Source organism: Cricetulus griseus, chromosome 2 (assembly GCF_003668045.3).
Source record: "Cricetulus griseus strain 17A/GY chromosome 2, alternate assembly CriGri-PICRH-1.0, whole genome shotgun sequence".
NCBI lineage: Eukaryota > Metazoa > Chordata > Mammalia > Rodentia > Cricetidae > Cricetulus > Cricetulus griseus.
This window is the reverse complement of record NC_048595.1, coordinates 271,847,822-271,863,998: the sequence shown is the minus strand read 5'-3', so window position 1 is coordinate 271,863,998 and position 16,177 is coordinate 271,847,822. Positions and strand designations below refer to the sequence as shown.

At 40.1% G+C, this 16,177-nt stretch overlaps 1 protein-coding gene across 1 annotated transcript in view; it reads left to right on the top strand.

Moving 5' to 3' along the window:
• Positions 1-16,039, top strand: part of Txlnb (taxilin beta) — a 33,840-nt gene extending 17,801 nt beyond the window's left edge. Inside the window, exons 4-9 of the mRNA XM_035440378.1 lie at positions 2,298-2,492; positions 4,309-4,428; positions 7,232-7,306; positions 11,439-11,531; positions 14,032-14,127; positions 15,320-16,039. Of these exons, the coding sequence (XP_035296269.1) occupies positions 2,298-2,492; positions 4,309-4,428; positions 7,232-7,306; positions 11,439-11,531; positions 14,032-14,127; positions 15,320-16,039 (1,299 nt within the window). The remainder of the gene's footprint in view (positions 1-2,297; positions 2,493-4,308; positions 4,429-7,231; positions 7,307-11,438; positions 11,532-14,031; positions 14,128-15,319) is intronic.
• The last annotated feature ends 138 nt before the right edge of the window (positions 16,040-16,177 follow it).

Here is a 16,177-nt window from a genome sequence, read left to right as displayed (position 1 = left end):
ATAAACATTTACTGAATACCTATGGATTATGAGCCAGGCATGGCATCAGTTTTAAGACATATGATGCTGCTTGCAAAGGTGTTTTCAGCTTTTGTCTCTCAGTTTTGTTTGTCTTAATAATTTCCAGTATCTATAAACACACTTGACTAATTTAAAAAGTTATCTCAGACACTGTCCAAGTGATGGCAAATTATTTACCAATGAACTCAATTTAATAACATTTAGCAACACTTTTTTTGTCTAGTTGAAAAAAAAAAACAGCATAGCTAGGAATGTTGTTATTTGGGAGCATGAGGCAGGAGGATCACAAGTTCAAAGTAGTCTGGGTGACCTTACAAGACCTTGTACTTGTCCTCCTATTAAAACTTGGGAAGGCAATACAGTACAAAATTCAAGCTGCCATTTAATAAGGCAGCTTGACAAAGTAGCCTGACAAATGTTTAATAACTTGCTAAGATCTAGAAAATCTCAAACTTTCTCAGGAGCATAACAGTTTTTTCCACTCACACATGGAATCTTTATAAATTAAAACAATGAAATTAAGATCATGATCTATAGTCCTATAATCATAATTTTGGGACTTGTAAGTATATCAGGAGCAATGAGGTGACAATCACACTGTGCAATAATTCTTAGTGATATATGTAGTAGTAATTGATACACGGAGATACTAAATCTAAAGAGATTTAGATTTAGATTAGAGATACTTTAGATTAGAGATACTCAATCTTTAGATTAAAAAATATATTTTATAATATCTCTGAGAAGCTACACTACGATGAAATTACAATTCTTGTGGCCAACAAGTTAGGAAATATGTTAAAATTCTATAGGAAATATGGAAATGAGTGATAAATTACTTCCAGAGCATATATTTTCCAGATCAATTTTTGTTTTGATCACATTGTTCTGTCCTAATAAAGACTTGTACAATTACTTCTGCTAAAATAATTCTGTCTTTTTAAATCCTGTTACATAATTTGAAGTTTGTAAGCAACTAAAGGCAGTGTAATTTTACATGCCAAGCATGAAGCAAGCTTTCCTATTAACAATTAACCAGGACTGAAAGGAAATCCGAAAATGTGTGTATCATCTGTCAGCAGTGAAAACTTGTCTATCTTTGGGATATTATAGCAAGAGCAAACCCTTTATTCTAAAAGAATGAAAGGAACAATTAATTACAACACAGATAATTCTTGGTATATAGAGAGGAATCTGGGCACATTATTAGTGGTTAGCAATGAATGTAGAGTTTTGATGTAAGAGAAAAGAGAGCAGAAATAATATAAAAGCAATTTTCAATTCCTTGACAAGTGGTAAGGGGGGGTGGTAAAATGTTTCTTTGTTATCATTCTAGAGTTAAAGAGATTTCAAACTCATTGCTTTCTAATTCAAAATTTACACTGCAAGTATTTCAGTTATCCCAGGTGATGCATAAAGTGATTGTTTTGTCCAGAAATAAAATATCCAGCATATTTGGAAAGATTCTCCTTTATATTTTTGATTGCTGCGTTAAAGTTTCCTGATAATATTTTTTTTTATTAAGAGCACTTGCTGCTCTTGCAGAGGGTCCAAGTTCAGTTCCCAGCATCCATGTGAGGCATCTCAAATCACCTATAACTCCAATTTCAGAGGATCTGACACCCTCTTCTGGCCTCTCTGGGTATCCACATATATGTAACTATTCTCTCTCTCTCTCTCTCTCTCTCTCTCTCTCTCTCTCTGACACACACACACACACACACACACACACAAATAAAAATAAAACCTAAAATAAAGAAAAAAGTTGATATTATAATCATTTATTCTTATGAAATCTGGGTGATATAATTATGTGGTTTATATTCCATTATTTTATAGAGTAATATTATATCTATTGCTTTCCACCCCTACCTCCCTCATCACCCCCCCCCACACACACACACCAGACAACTCATGATCTGTGACCCATCACTCAGTAAATCCCAGTGACCTTTTTCTCCAGGCCATAACTAAGAGATCAAAGTTGTGTGACTCCGTGACTGTCAGAAGTCACTGCTGGCCACTCACTCAGCCAGAAACTGCCATCTTTAAAGGAAGCCTGCTCATCAATGAACACAGTGGCTGCCTGTGACTGCACTCACAGCTGAAGCTCTGCTCATACATTTATTTGGGGCTTGGGCTACTTTAGCTGTAGAGAACTGAAGAGAAACACCCCACTTACTCTGCACACTGAGCCTTTCAGTGACCTGACATTGAGGTCTCTAAACCGTGGGGACTTATAAACCAGCACAAAATGTTCTGCTATTCATCCACAGGAGGAAACCCTCCAACGGGCACGTGAGGAAGAAGAGAAGAGGAAAGAGATCACAAGTCATCTTCAGACTACCCTGACAGACATCCAGACTCAGATAGAGCAACAGAGCGAGCGAAATATGAAGCTCTGCCAGGAGAACTCAGAGCTCGCAGAAAAACTGAAAAGCATCATTGATCAGTATGAGCTCAGGGAGGAGGTGAGATCCACATCAAACAGCTTGCAGAACTGTACACAGGCCTAGATTTGGGTCCTGAAAGTGTGGAGCTTAGTTAAGAAACAATTCATGGCCAGTCCTCTCAACCAATTAATAGTTAAGACTGGGGTTCTTTTACTAACCAAAATAAAAACAGATAGTCCTATAAAACACCTGGCTGAACTTACACTAAACTAAAAGCAGTAAACCTGTGGGCACACTTACCTGGCACAATACTTCAGTCCTTTGAAAATCCTTTCCATGTAAACAAAAGATACTCCCAGTCTCTTCATTAGGATCAACATGTCATCTCAATTAACAAGCTGAATAATGTAATGGTTATAATTATCATTTATTTAGTGCTTAATTTGTGTCAAGCAATGTATTAGGTAGTATACTTTGCACACAATATGTCATTTGTCTCGATTTTACTCTCAAACAGAAAACACTATATGTTACTTTATATGTTGTTGTGACCAAATATCTAACAAGAAGCACTATAAGGAAGGAAGGGTAAATTCTAGCTAACAGTTTTGGATGATTATTCCATCATGGCATGGAAAGCATGGGAGGGGAAAGAATGGTGACAAGAGCAGGTAGCTAGTTGGTTCCACTGGGTCCACAGACAGGAAACAGAACAATGGATTCCCATGCTTAGCTTACTTTCTTGTCTTCATTCAATCCGGGGCTCTAGGCCATGCAATGGCACCATCCACAATTAAGGGGGTCTTCCCATCTCAATAAACCTAACCAAGGTAGCCCAGAAGTTAACCAAACGTAGACAGTCCCTCACAGACAAGGTCAGAAGCTAACCAAATGTAGACAGTCCCTCACATGCATGCACAGAAGTGAACCTAATGTAGTCCAGAGGTCAAGGTGTAGAGGACACAGAATGACTGCTTACCAGTTCATTGATGAGCTCTGGTCATGTCATCTCTCTGTGTTAGTCAGCTTCCCTTCACTATAAGGAATACTTGAGACACTCAGCTCATCAAGAAAAGGGTTTGCTCTGGCTCAGATTTGAAGGTTTCAGTCCAGACAAGTGACCCCATCACTATGGGGCATATGGCAAAGCAGCACATCACTGTGGTGAGAAACGTGTGGTGGAGCCAAGTTGCTTACTCCATGGCAACTGGGAAGGGAGGGCACTAACTGCCAAAGACTAGAGGGTCTCGTAGCAAGCCTCGCCTCTTGAATTTTCTACCACATCTCAATACTGTAAGGCTGGATACTAAGAATTTAATAGTTGGGCCTTTGTGGGGGACATTCAGATCCAAATTACATTAGCATTGAACAAAGTAAGCAAAGCATTCAGGGGTCTGGACCTCAGCACCACACATCTAGGGACTACATACTGGTACATCAAAGCTTTCTTACAACCCTTGAGACAAACATGCAGAGAAATCAGCTTGATAAATTATATTCATTTTATGGTTAAAAGAAGTTGTACAGTCATGAAAGGGGCCATAATACCAGGCCAGAGTACAGTGGAGAATTATCTGGGAGGTGTAGCATAATGAATAGCATCATATCAACTGGCTACCAAATTGAGAAAAATCATGTTGGTACCTTTAGGTATTAATACTGGTGACCTCTGGCACCTCTACCTTTTCAAGCTGCCTCTGAACAGTGCAAAGTGGGGTGCTCTCACCAACTTACAGTTTTAATATAATGCCTTCAGTGAGGCCAGAATATTTATTCCTTAGGATGTTAAGAACTAGGAAATTTGTATTCATGTGAGTTATTTTCCATTTTTTTTTTTTTTTGCATTTCTAAGCACTGATCATAAGCCTGGCTTTTATGTGTTCTTTTCCCTTAGCATCTGGACAAAATATTTAAACACAGAGAACTACAGCAGAAGTTGGTGGATGCGAAACTTGAACAGGCTCAAGAAATGATGCAGGAAGCAGAGGAGCGGCACAAACGGGAAAAGGAATATGTATTTATCCTTTTAGTCGGTGTGCATATGCAATTCATCTCTTTCAGGGGCTCTCTAGGAACGCTGTCTGATGATCGCAGATCACTACACTCACATAAAAACCCATGCATCTATGGAGAAGTCAATGGGTTAGCCCAGTAGGAGACTCTGGGCCTACACCATTATTCACACAGAATAGTCATTCAACATACTCAACAAGTGTTTTTCAAGTGCCTATTATCTGCTGAGAGCAGTTGAGGTGCTAGATTAGAGCTGTGAATAAGACAGAGAAGGGCCATCTCCTACCAGGCAGATTAGAGGCTGAGTGGGAAGAGATGAGCAGTTGCAAGTAAAACAGGAAGGATATTTAGATAATATTAAGTTATTAGGCAAACAAGGAAGAACTGAGATGGGGCTGAATCAGGAGCTGAGCGGGGGGAGTGCTTACTTAGACTGAGTGATCAGGACAGGTGGGGAGGATGTATGAGCCATGTTCTGCCTCCTGAGGAACTACCTCATGGGAGTCTTCTTCAGCAGTGGTACCTTGTCAGTGACAAGACTCGATGTTAGACCCACCATGGCACGTTCCACACTCAGGGAAAGGTCAGAGAAGGTGGAACAAGTGGAGAAATGTTCAAGATGTGGGGATAATTGGTGTCCAACTGTGCAGCTTTGTAGGGCTTGGAGAGGTGGTTGGATTTTATTCCAAATGTAATGGGAAATGACTGAGTAGTTCTACAAAAGAAGGTGTCATGACTGGCTCCCCATATGTACAGGTTACTGTGGCTCCTGAATGGAAAGTGGACCAGAAAGAAAGAAGGCAGGGGTTCCCAGTGCAATCCCATGATGTGTGATGATGCCTTGGATAAGAAGGTGGCAGCTAAAAGAAGAGATAGAGACAGGGAATGTTACTTTGAAGTAAAAGCAGCAATCAATCCAAGAGGTTGACAATGCTGAGGGGGGGTGCTATTGATGACTTCTGAATTTTGGACTGAAGAAACTGAATGGTGGTATTTATTGCTCTTACCTCCAAGTAACCACCAAAAGCTACAAGGGCATTGCACAGATGACAAAATTGAGGCTTAAAGGGGACACACAGTTTAAGGTTTCACACCACTAAGAGAAGCAATATGTTTCAAGCACACATGCATCTGTCCCCAACCTAAAGCTCTCTGTGATGCTTCATCACATTCAGAGCTGCGTTTCAGCTGTGTGAAACATGTACCAGTTACTGGAGGAAGAGAGAGATAGGGGGAGAGGAGGGGTGTGTGTGTGTGTGTGTGTGTGTGCGTGCGTGCGTGCGTGCGTGCGTGCGTGCGTGCGTGCGTGCGTGCGTGTGTGTGTGTGTGTGTGTGTGTGTGTGTGTGTGTGTGTAGACTGAGAGGTCTGTAAGACAGTTGTTAGGCCAGTTACTCAAATGACACCACTTAACATTTGGCCAGAAGCTTTTTGTTTGGCTGAACCCAGACTACAATCACTTAATCTGTTAACATAGCAACTGCAAAATAACCAGCTCTCAAATATGACAGAAACAAGTATATTTGGACAACAAACCCTCACTGGTAGTTCTCAAAGCCTACCCATCCCCACCCACCTCTACCCCACCTTCACTCTACTCCACCCCACCCCCAATTCTCAGCTTGCAGCAATGACATCTTACTTCTGGTAAGATATCAAGTCCAAACTGGAGGTTTCTCCATGCAAGCAGAACAATCAGAGATATCCAACGGGCAGGCACTGAAGGCTCCAAAAGCTCCTCAAAGCACACCTCCACCATACCCTCAGATGGCCCGGGGGGCTACAGGCCTGTAATTCACAGTGTACCTGGCCTCTCTTTGGACCAATAGTATATACTTTGCTACTATCTCTAGGTTACTGCATAATTACCTGGACATCAACAACTAGAATTTTCATGGCCTATTGTATACATAACTTTTATTAAAAAAAAAAAAACAAAAAACCAAAAACCCTTCTGAGCTCTGCCCAGACAATCCAAACCTAAACCAAAGACTAGAGCTATATATCAAAACAAATTAACAAATAAGTGTACATCTTAAGTTAAAACAGTTTGCCCATTCCCTCTCAGTTTGACCATGTCTAACCACAGTGGCTATATATGAAAGGCTTCCATGTGGGAGAGAGATGAGGACTCTTAGTACCAGGCAGAGTTCAAAGCAACCACTCAAACTTCTCAGTTTCTCAAATGTGATGCATGGTCACTGATAGCCAGACCATCTTACGTATTGTAAATACACAGATTTTGACCATGCCCTATACATCGTAGATTACATTCTCCAAAGGGGGATCTACTCTTTAGTGACCCCTTGAGGAGAGTCACACACGTTTGAAGGGCTGTGTCAAGAAGCAGGGATCAAATGTGTATTTCTGAAGGCATCATGTGTGCTGTATGGAGAATAACCATGTGCTAATAGGAAAGCTTTCCTAGAACTGCAGGAGCTTCCAAAGCAATCCTCTCTCACCACCATCATCAACCTTAGCTTGAACATCTCCATACTTTCCCACCTGGGCCTCGCTGCCTGCAACTGGTCCATATAGTGAGAGGTTACATTTTGTGTGACAGATATTTGATTTGGATCCTTACATTTTTGGTTAAAGCCACTAGTTTCCTTGGGAAATCAAACATATTAAACTAATTGTTTCTTACTTTAACCTTGTTAACATATATTTTGCAAAAGTCTCTCCTGCCAAAAACAAATACTTAAGGGAAAGGATGCAAGATGGAAGTTAGTTTTATACATATATGGTAAAATGGCAATTTTAAAAACAACTAGACTTTCTTCCCATGCATTCTCTTTTCTCATAGTTGCTGAACCAGGCGGCAGAGTGGAAACTTCAGGCCAAAGTGCTGAAGGAACAAGAGACAGTGCTGCAGGCTCAGGTGAAATGAGGAGACCAACACATGGAGGGTTGGGGTAGCCTCCTTCTGGTACCAAGGGTCTGGGACCCAAGATTCTCTGCACAGTTTTACAGGGAATGGGGAGGGAAGAGACATGAACAACTTCACACTTACCATATTTAAGAAAGTAGAGTATTAATGTCTATGAAAAAGAAATAACTCATGCAACATTATGTAGCCAAGAGGTCTGCAGACAAGTGATGCCATTAAAATGGCCAGTCTCAGCACACTAATGTCCAGCTTCCCACCTATCATATTTCCTTTCTGTCACCTGGCCCATTGCTCAATTAAGGTGCAAAGAAATGTAAAAGTGTTCAGAAGCACCATTTATAACTGTCAACCCTAAACAGTCTTCACATTTTCGTACTAACAAAGAAAATAAGAAAAATGGAGGCCAAGTTTCTGTGTTATCAGAGACTGACTTTGTCAATAGTGAGTGACTAGGAGTGGTGGGAAAATCTGGAATCCTTCTGACTTGGCTTCAGGTGTCATTGGCTTTTTTTTTTTTTGTCAGATTACTAGAGTTTCCATTTCAAGCTCAAAAACATAGACCCCTGGCCTCCTGGCACAGCTGGCTCTGTGCAAAAGCCAGGCCTATCCATCTCCCCTATTGCCATGGAGCCTGCCTGGGAAACATTGCCTGTCACAGGCCAAAGTCTCTCTTCTATGCCTGACATTTTTTTAAAATGTGGGTGCTGGACATCTTAAGTCAGATCCTCAGGCTGGCAGAGCAAGCACTTTACTGACAGAACATCTCAATAGAACCAAGGATCTGGGAGCTTAATGGTGTGATAAATAAAAACAGAAAGATGTGATACAATTTCTCAACTATATCCATTCAAACTTGAGAAGTATTTGCCAGGCATTCCTGATTCCCCACTCACCCACTGATCCTGAATGAGTTCAGGTATTAAGACCAGAGTACTGGCTCTTTCCACATAAATATGTGTGACCCTATCCAGTGTACATAACCAAAATTCTACTCACACACATTCCTTGTTTCTAATTGTCCTTAAAGGAGTAGGAAGAGCAGGAGGTCAAGGCCTGACTTTTAAAACCTGAGCAAGAAAAATACCAAGGGCAGTTTGCTTGTTTTCCTAGATTGAAGTCACTCTCAGTCATAAGACAACACTGATGAGTTGAGAACATGTTTCTCACTTAGGAAAGCAGTGTCTGACTTTCAGTTATATAAACTGAGGCAACAGAGCAGCCATCATAGATGTCCAGTTAGATACAACTGTCATGACATGTCACCAGATCAGTAAGGATGAAGACAGTAACAAACATGGAATGTTGGCAATATCTGACAGCACAGAAACAAATATCCTCTCCTTATCTCTAGCGAGGGGAGAGCCCTCTGCAACAACCCCGGAACAGGACTTGTTTCCATGTCAAGTCTCACAGGCTTAAGACAATTTCTAGTCGAGGTCCTTCTATTTCCTACTCTAATTAGAACTTGGTGTTCAGTTAAAGGAACACACTAGGACCAGCTCGACCTGGCTCAGTGGGTACAGGCACTCACTGCCAAGCTTGGTGATTCCCCAGATCCCTTATGGCAGAAAGAACTGACTCCCAAGCCAGGAAAGTTATACTTGGTCCTCCATTGGCCCACGTGGCATGCATGAACCTCCAAACACAAATAACTGAATATAAAAACAAATAAGTGAGCCCTTTGGCTCATTTTAAGGTGATATATTACAGCACTTTTTGTTACTTTTAACCATGGAGTCAGAAGCTTCTATTTCTGTCCCTGGCATGACTTCTGGATTGCCTTTCCACACTTCTCTGAAATCCCCAAGTGAAAGTGGGAATAGCTCCCATCAAATCAAACACAAGATGCATTAACAACATACTAATAGAAGGCCAACTCTATGATATAAATATCCACCAATGAGATGAGAAATGCAAGATTCTAGTTAGAATAAGATAATGCTGGTGCTGGTTACCTGAGCCATTGATAAGCTCAAACTGTGCTGTCTATGACAAAGCAGTCCAGTAGGATGAAAAGGGGAATATGAAAACCTGACCACTTGAAGGAGTATATGAGACGTTGTTTGATGTCTGTGGAGTTGTTTAATGTGTGAATTGCTTCCATTTTGCATCATGAAAACATTTGGAGACTGGTATACAATAATGTCAACATAACAATATTGATCTGTATACTTCAAATGGTTAGGGTAGTTAGTTTTGTGTGTATTTTAATACAATTTAATTTTTGAACAATGCAAAACAAAAATGGCCAATTGGAATAATCTAGTAAAAAATAAAGGGGATGATACCCAATTTTTGGCAAAAATGTGACAACTTGGGTTTGCTCCATGGCACCCACCCACAAGGAGCCAGGAGAAATACAACTCCTGAGTTTTCTTCTGCCCTCCACATGCATGCCATGGCACATGCACACACATACACACTTGTGCATGCACACACACCCCACATACTAAATACATATATTTTAAAATATTTGTTTTACCATTGTTATACTATTATTACTAAGTACACTAAAATATTGTTATACTATTGTCACTAAATGCATCGATTTGAACACAATAATAAACTCAGAGTCAATAATAATGTTGCATTAGTGTCCCATGAAGGCAAGAAATCAAAGCACTGACCCTTGCTAGCGTTTAACCAAGAGTGAGTCCATATTTGACATTTTAGTTGTAACCGAGTGTTTAATCTCTGAGCTAGCACTCCAGTGCAATGAGTCTAGGTTTGAATTCTCTATTTCATTCCCCCTGTGTCTTCTGTTGTCCTGATATACCTGTTTTAAGAGCCAGAATCTGTTGCCTGCCTGAAAACTGTCTTGTGAATCTGTCCCAGTTCCTGTGTCTGTCGCTAATGAAGGGCTTTGCTGTGTAATTATTGATCAGCACAGAAATTATCTCATGGGGGAAGGAATGGGAAGGACCTTTACAGAATCATTAACAGAGTCTTACATGGGATTAAGTCACTGACTCCAGCTGACCCCAGTGACCCCAACTGACCCATATAACAAACAAACAAATACTGTCAAACAATATCCGAAGGCCCCCTTCCATATTTATGAGAGATATGAACGTTTGAGATTGATTTTGATCTTTTATTTGCTGTTTTCAGCAAATGATTATCATAACACATGTACAAACACATATGTGTTACTCTTGTATCAGGAGCATGGAAAGTACATAATTTAAGATTATAGCTATTTAGTAGCTTAGGTTGATTACATGGGAATCCAAGGCAAATGAAGTTCTGACCTGGCAATTTGTATTAAACATCTCATAGTCAAGTTGTCACAGTTTGTCTCCCCATTAGAAGTGCAAGTACCTCAAAAGCAGGTCCCATGTATCTATATATGTGGTACATGTGTATGTTCAGTGATCAATAAATGCTTGCAAAAATTAAGATGTAATAAATCTGTAATGACATATCTTATCATTTTATTTTTCTTTAAAAAACATTTTAGGCAACATTGAAGAGGATTTGATAGATTCTTCAAAAGATAGAACACTAGAAATTGGAAAGGGAAAGTTGATGAGGGGATAAGGGAGAAACTGGAGGGAGGGAATGGCGGCAGATTTGGAAAGATGGCTGAGTGGGTATAGAGCATGCTGTAAAAGAATAAGGACTTGAGTTTGAATCTCAAGCACCCATGTAAAGGCCAGGTGTGGTGACACATGCCTACAAATGCAACACTGATGGACAGAAGGGACAGGAAGATCCCTGGGCCTTCCTGGCCAACCAGTGCAGCTGAAATGGCAAAGGCTAGACTCACTGAGAGACCATCTTCCAAATGGTAAGGTGGAGAGCTATAGAAGACACCTACAGACAGATGGACAGACAGACAGACACAGACACAGACACACACACAGACACACACAGACACACACACACACACACACACACACACACACACACACACACTTACAGTTTTAAATGAAAAATTTCAATCATGTTCACCAAGCTATATGGATTTTGTAGTAAACAGAATAACTAAACATATGACTAACCCTGTATTGAGAATACTTTTAAATCATTTTTCTTCTCAAATAATGAACAATGACATCTTTTTTCTGGAAGCATTCTGAAAGTAGCCCTAAAATAGATGTGCTCTTTCCTCTATTTACAGCTCACCCTCTACTCAGGAAGGTTTGAGGAGTTCCAGAGTACACTGTCAAAAAGCAATGAAGTGTTTGCCACTTTCAAGCAGGAAATGGATAAAGTGAGTACTGCATATCCATGAAGATTGACATTTTTTTTTGTTTTGACAGGCAGTTCTTTGCATTCATTTTTCTCTGGCTAAGATACTTTAATGCATTTCACGATGCAATGAAATTTTTATAGGCAGGAATGAGACTTTCAGTGGGTGGGTTTTTTTTTGTCTTTTAAAAAATTTTCCAGTAAATTAATCTAATCAACAGTCTCAAAATGCTATAATTCATTTTTACTAGAATGAACAATATTTTCATCTTGATAGCTAGCTTTAAAAAGGACAGGAGCTAGCATTAAGTTAAAAAGTCTGATCTTCTAATAATTAAAAACAAACTTTTAAATATCTGAAAGTACAACACTAGAGTTGACAGACTCCTTCCCATAATTGTAATATAACTGATAGACAAGAATATGAGTAAGAAGATGGAAAAATAAGTTCCAATACTGAATTTATAACTATTTGTCAAGTACTGTTGGGTTATTTACTTACCTTCCTTAACTTTCATTTTTCTTATCTATAACCTGAGATATTATTTTCTTTGCATAACTCAGAAAGCCATGAAGTTCAAATAAATTAATCTATTAAAAGGTTTTGTGAGTCTTTTACAAATATTAAGTACAGATATGACTAATGGAAGTAACATTAACATTAACATTATATTCAGGACAGAATCTTCCCAACAGAAAGTCAGCATCAGCATTCTGTCTCTGAGGGCAGAAGGTGGATGCACTTGCTGTTCAAGCCTGATGACCTGAGTCTAGATCGCTGGAATCATGTTTAAAGCTGGGTGAGGTAGGGTGAGGTGGGGGTACACCTGTGATCCCACAGCTCCTCTAACAATATGGGAAACAGAAACAGGAAAATCTTCTGGAAGCTCATGGGCCAGCTGGCCTACCATAGGGAGCATAGCAACAGACCAAGAGAGACCCTGCCTCAAAACAAGGTGGATAAAGACAACTGATCCCTAAAAGTTGTCCTCTGACTTCCACAAATACAGCACACACACACACACACACACACACAGTGTTTCTGAATAGGTACAGGCATTAATTGTAATGGAAAGAAGCATTTTTCAAAATCTGTTTTATTGAAATAACGTAACATTTACACTAATATTTGTTAAGTTAGTTTTCTTGGTTCTGAATAGATCAATCCATTAGTTTTTTTCCCTTAAATTCTAGAGTTATAAGATTATAAGATTAGAATTTTTTCAAAATTGTATATTTTGAGACTGGAATATTAAATCAAGTGTTCTTAACCTGCAATCTGTTTATAAGTATTAGTTAACCCAATAAATCCCAGATAATAAAAAACAACAAAAAAACCTGATATGCATGTTTGTATAACTCTCAATATGGTCCTATATCTTTCATCAAATTATTAAAGCTAACCTCTTAAACTTTACAAATGCCTAATCTGGCTAACATATGATCAAAACAAAAAATAAATTCAATACTCATTCAGCTTCTCTTAGAGCAAGAACTGATAGTCTGGGCTCAGTCTTTGACCTCAGTGAGTGGTGCCTCAAGACAACTTTGCTCAAGAAGCAAGCATGTAGGCACATGCTTTTAATCCTAGCACTTACTAGGAGGCAACAGCAGGCAGACCTCTGTGAATTCCAGGCTAGTCGTGTTTACCTAGCAAGTTTAGGCCATCCAGGGCTACAGAATGAACCTGGTCTCAAAATAACTGAAATAAAATAAAAAAGAAGCAAGCACCTAGGTGTAGCTCATGAAAGGGAATAAATAATACCTGACCATAAGCCTTACCCTTCAACTTATAGAAACAAAGAGGAGAGCCTACAATAATATCCAGTAATCTTATACTCAAAAAACGATCTGATCACTTCTATATCACTTCTATATACCCACATTCATACACAGTGACTAAAAGTTACTTCATCTGTTGCAAAAAATGAGTTATCTACAGCCTGGGTCTTTTGTCAACTTGTCTAGATATTAACACATGCCCCTGAGCCTGACTTTCCCCATTTATAAAATAAGGATTGAGAGTGGAGCCTTTCTCATTGGACTGTTTCAAAGATGAAATGAATGTGTAATAATCACATTCTGTGAACTCACCTTCACCCTTTAAGCATAAATAAAGAGGTCAAAAGCAGTTTTTGTGTATACACAAATTATAATCTACAGTTAAATGCCTAAAAGCAATGCCAGCTTTCTCACAGTGATAGCCTTCTATTCAATAAAGTAACTGATCTAAATTGCAAGCTTATTCATGGTTCTCACTAAGGAATTTTTTTTTTATTTTAAATGAAAGAAAAGTCAACAATGATGTGTTCCTAAGTAGTTTCCTTCCTCCTGAATTGGCTCTGGTGTAAATAAGTTTATTCATTACTGATCTAGAGGACTCGGAAATAAATCACTCCTCTTCCGCAATCTTCATTGTTGGCATTGAATATTTGTTTGCTTCGCCAGCTGGTAGCAAAAGGACTGCCCTTGGTGTCACATGTGGAACTAATTGCTTCCTCAAAACACTCTAATTTCTGTAGACAACCAAGAAAATGAAGAAGCTGGAGAAGGATACTGCCACATGGAAAGCCCGATTTGAGAACTGTAACAAAGCTCTGTTGGACATGATTGAAGAGGTGAGGAAATTCTTTCCTTAGCTTTTATCTCCATTTCCCCAATCCTGTCAAAATAATCAATATAACCTACTAGTGGAAATGATTGTGATTGAAAATAGGCTGAATTTCAAGGGAGATGTGACACACTAAAATATAGTGGAAATAAGATCAAGGGTCATTTAGAAATGTAAGGAAGCATCAAAGACCTTTAGGAACCTTAGTCACAAGACTATGGAGTAGAAAGCTGTGGTACCATGCTGCTGGACTGTAAAGGTTTTGATGAAGGTTTTACTTGACCTCCAATTTCTACTGTTCAGCACCCAGCAAGTACAATGAGTACATTGGTTTTACCATACTGAGAGGTGACACCAGCCCAGGTAGCTCACATATAGATTATTTTATAGACAGTTTTGAGGAAATCTTTTTAAAAATCTCCTCCACTGGGTATTAGATTGCTGATGTTATATCAGGACCTGCAGGTCTTTTAACCCTAAAGGCAAAGATAAGCTCGGACATGAATAACAGGGCTTCCAAGTGAAGACCCCTTCATGTTAACAAGTAAGAAGGGTCTTATAGGTATAGGGTAGCTGGGGTGGGAGTAGACAGTAAGATGCTTAGAAGCAGATGCCTGCTCATGTTCACACCACTATTACCAGAGAAAAGAAGGACTGAACAGTTTAATCAGCCAACATCATGAATTAGTATGTGGCAAGTTTCTGTGGTTATAATTACCACTTTGACTATTCATCCCAAGTTGCAACCAATTCCCAAGACATGTGTTCATGACTCATCAACATGAGTCAAGTGGCTGCTGTGATTAGCATATAGCAGTTTATCTATCAAGAAGACATACAACCTAGAATACATAAAGGAGTGCTGAGGGTGAAGTCCCAGTTGGTCTTACTCATTTTATGCAACCTCTTGCTTACCATCCAGTTCTTAGAAGCAGAGAATTTATGTAGGTTAAGAATTGAGAGCTTCTTCATTGAAGCACAAAGAAGGCTCACCATGTATCTTTTCCAAAGAACAGGCAATGGTGATGAAAATTCTATTAGTCTAATAATCAGTGCAAAAAAGCAAAACAAAAAACCCAAGTGATTTCCATAAATGTTTGTTCAAACCTGGTAGACAAATTCTGGGATAAATTGTTTGTCTCTGGAGAGCATCCTAGGCAATTCACTGCTCGTGCCACTTGTGTGTTTGTGTGTCACAGAAAGCCCTGAGAGCTAAGGAATACGAGTGTTTCGTGATGAAAATCCAGAGGCTGGAGAGCCTGTGCCGTGCTTTACAAGAAGAGAGAAAGGAACTCTACAAAAAAATCCAAGAAGCAAAAATATCTGAAAAGGAAGAGCAGGGTCAGCACACCTCTGACGAAGAGCCAGAGTCAAATGTCTCCGAAGATAAAGAAATAGGTGCAGAGGAAGCCAACAGTGTTCAAAACGCCATGAAAAACTTGGCCACAGCTTTCACCATCCTTCATCATCCAGAGTCCACCCTGGACCAATCAGAGGAAAGACAACCAGCAGTGATTGGTCCTGAGGGTGGAAGTGACATCACCCCGCAGCAGCCTGAACTAGCCCTTCTGAACCCTTCCACTGCTTCAGGGAGTGCTGAGCTTCCTCCTCTGGTTTCTCAGGCTGAGACAGTAGGGCTCTGTGAGGCTGCACCTGCCTCTACAGCAAGCTGTACCCCTGCAGGGGCAGAGCTCCAAAGCCAGGGACTTCCTGCCGGGAACCCCCTGGACCTGAAGCTCCAGAAGCCAGAGGCAAAAGCTTCTGATCAGGCCCCAGTGTCCCCAGCCCAGGGTTCCCTAACTGTAGTGGAGGCAAAATGCACTGTTTCACCATCTCCAGAGAGTGAGGGAGTCCCTGCTGTGGTGCCTGGCTGTGAGCCCAGGGAGCAGCCCCACCAGCAGCCACAGAGATGCCCCTAGGCCCTTCCACCAGGCTCCCTATAGACGCTGACAGAAGCCTGGATGGAGTAGACTAAGCCTCATTGATTCTGCAAGCTGTTCACCATGCTCCATCTTCCTCAAAGAATGTCTGTGAAAGAAAATTCAAAGGCTAGGAAG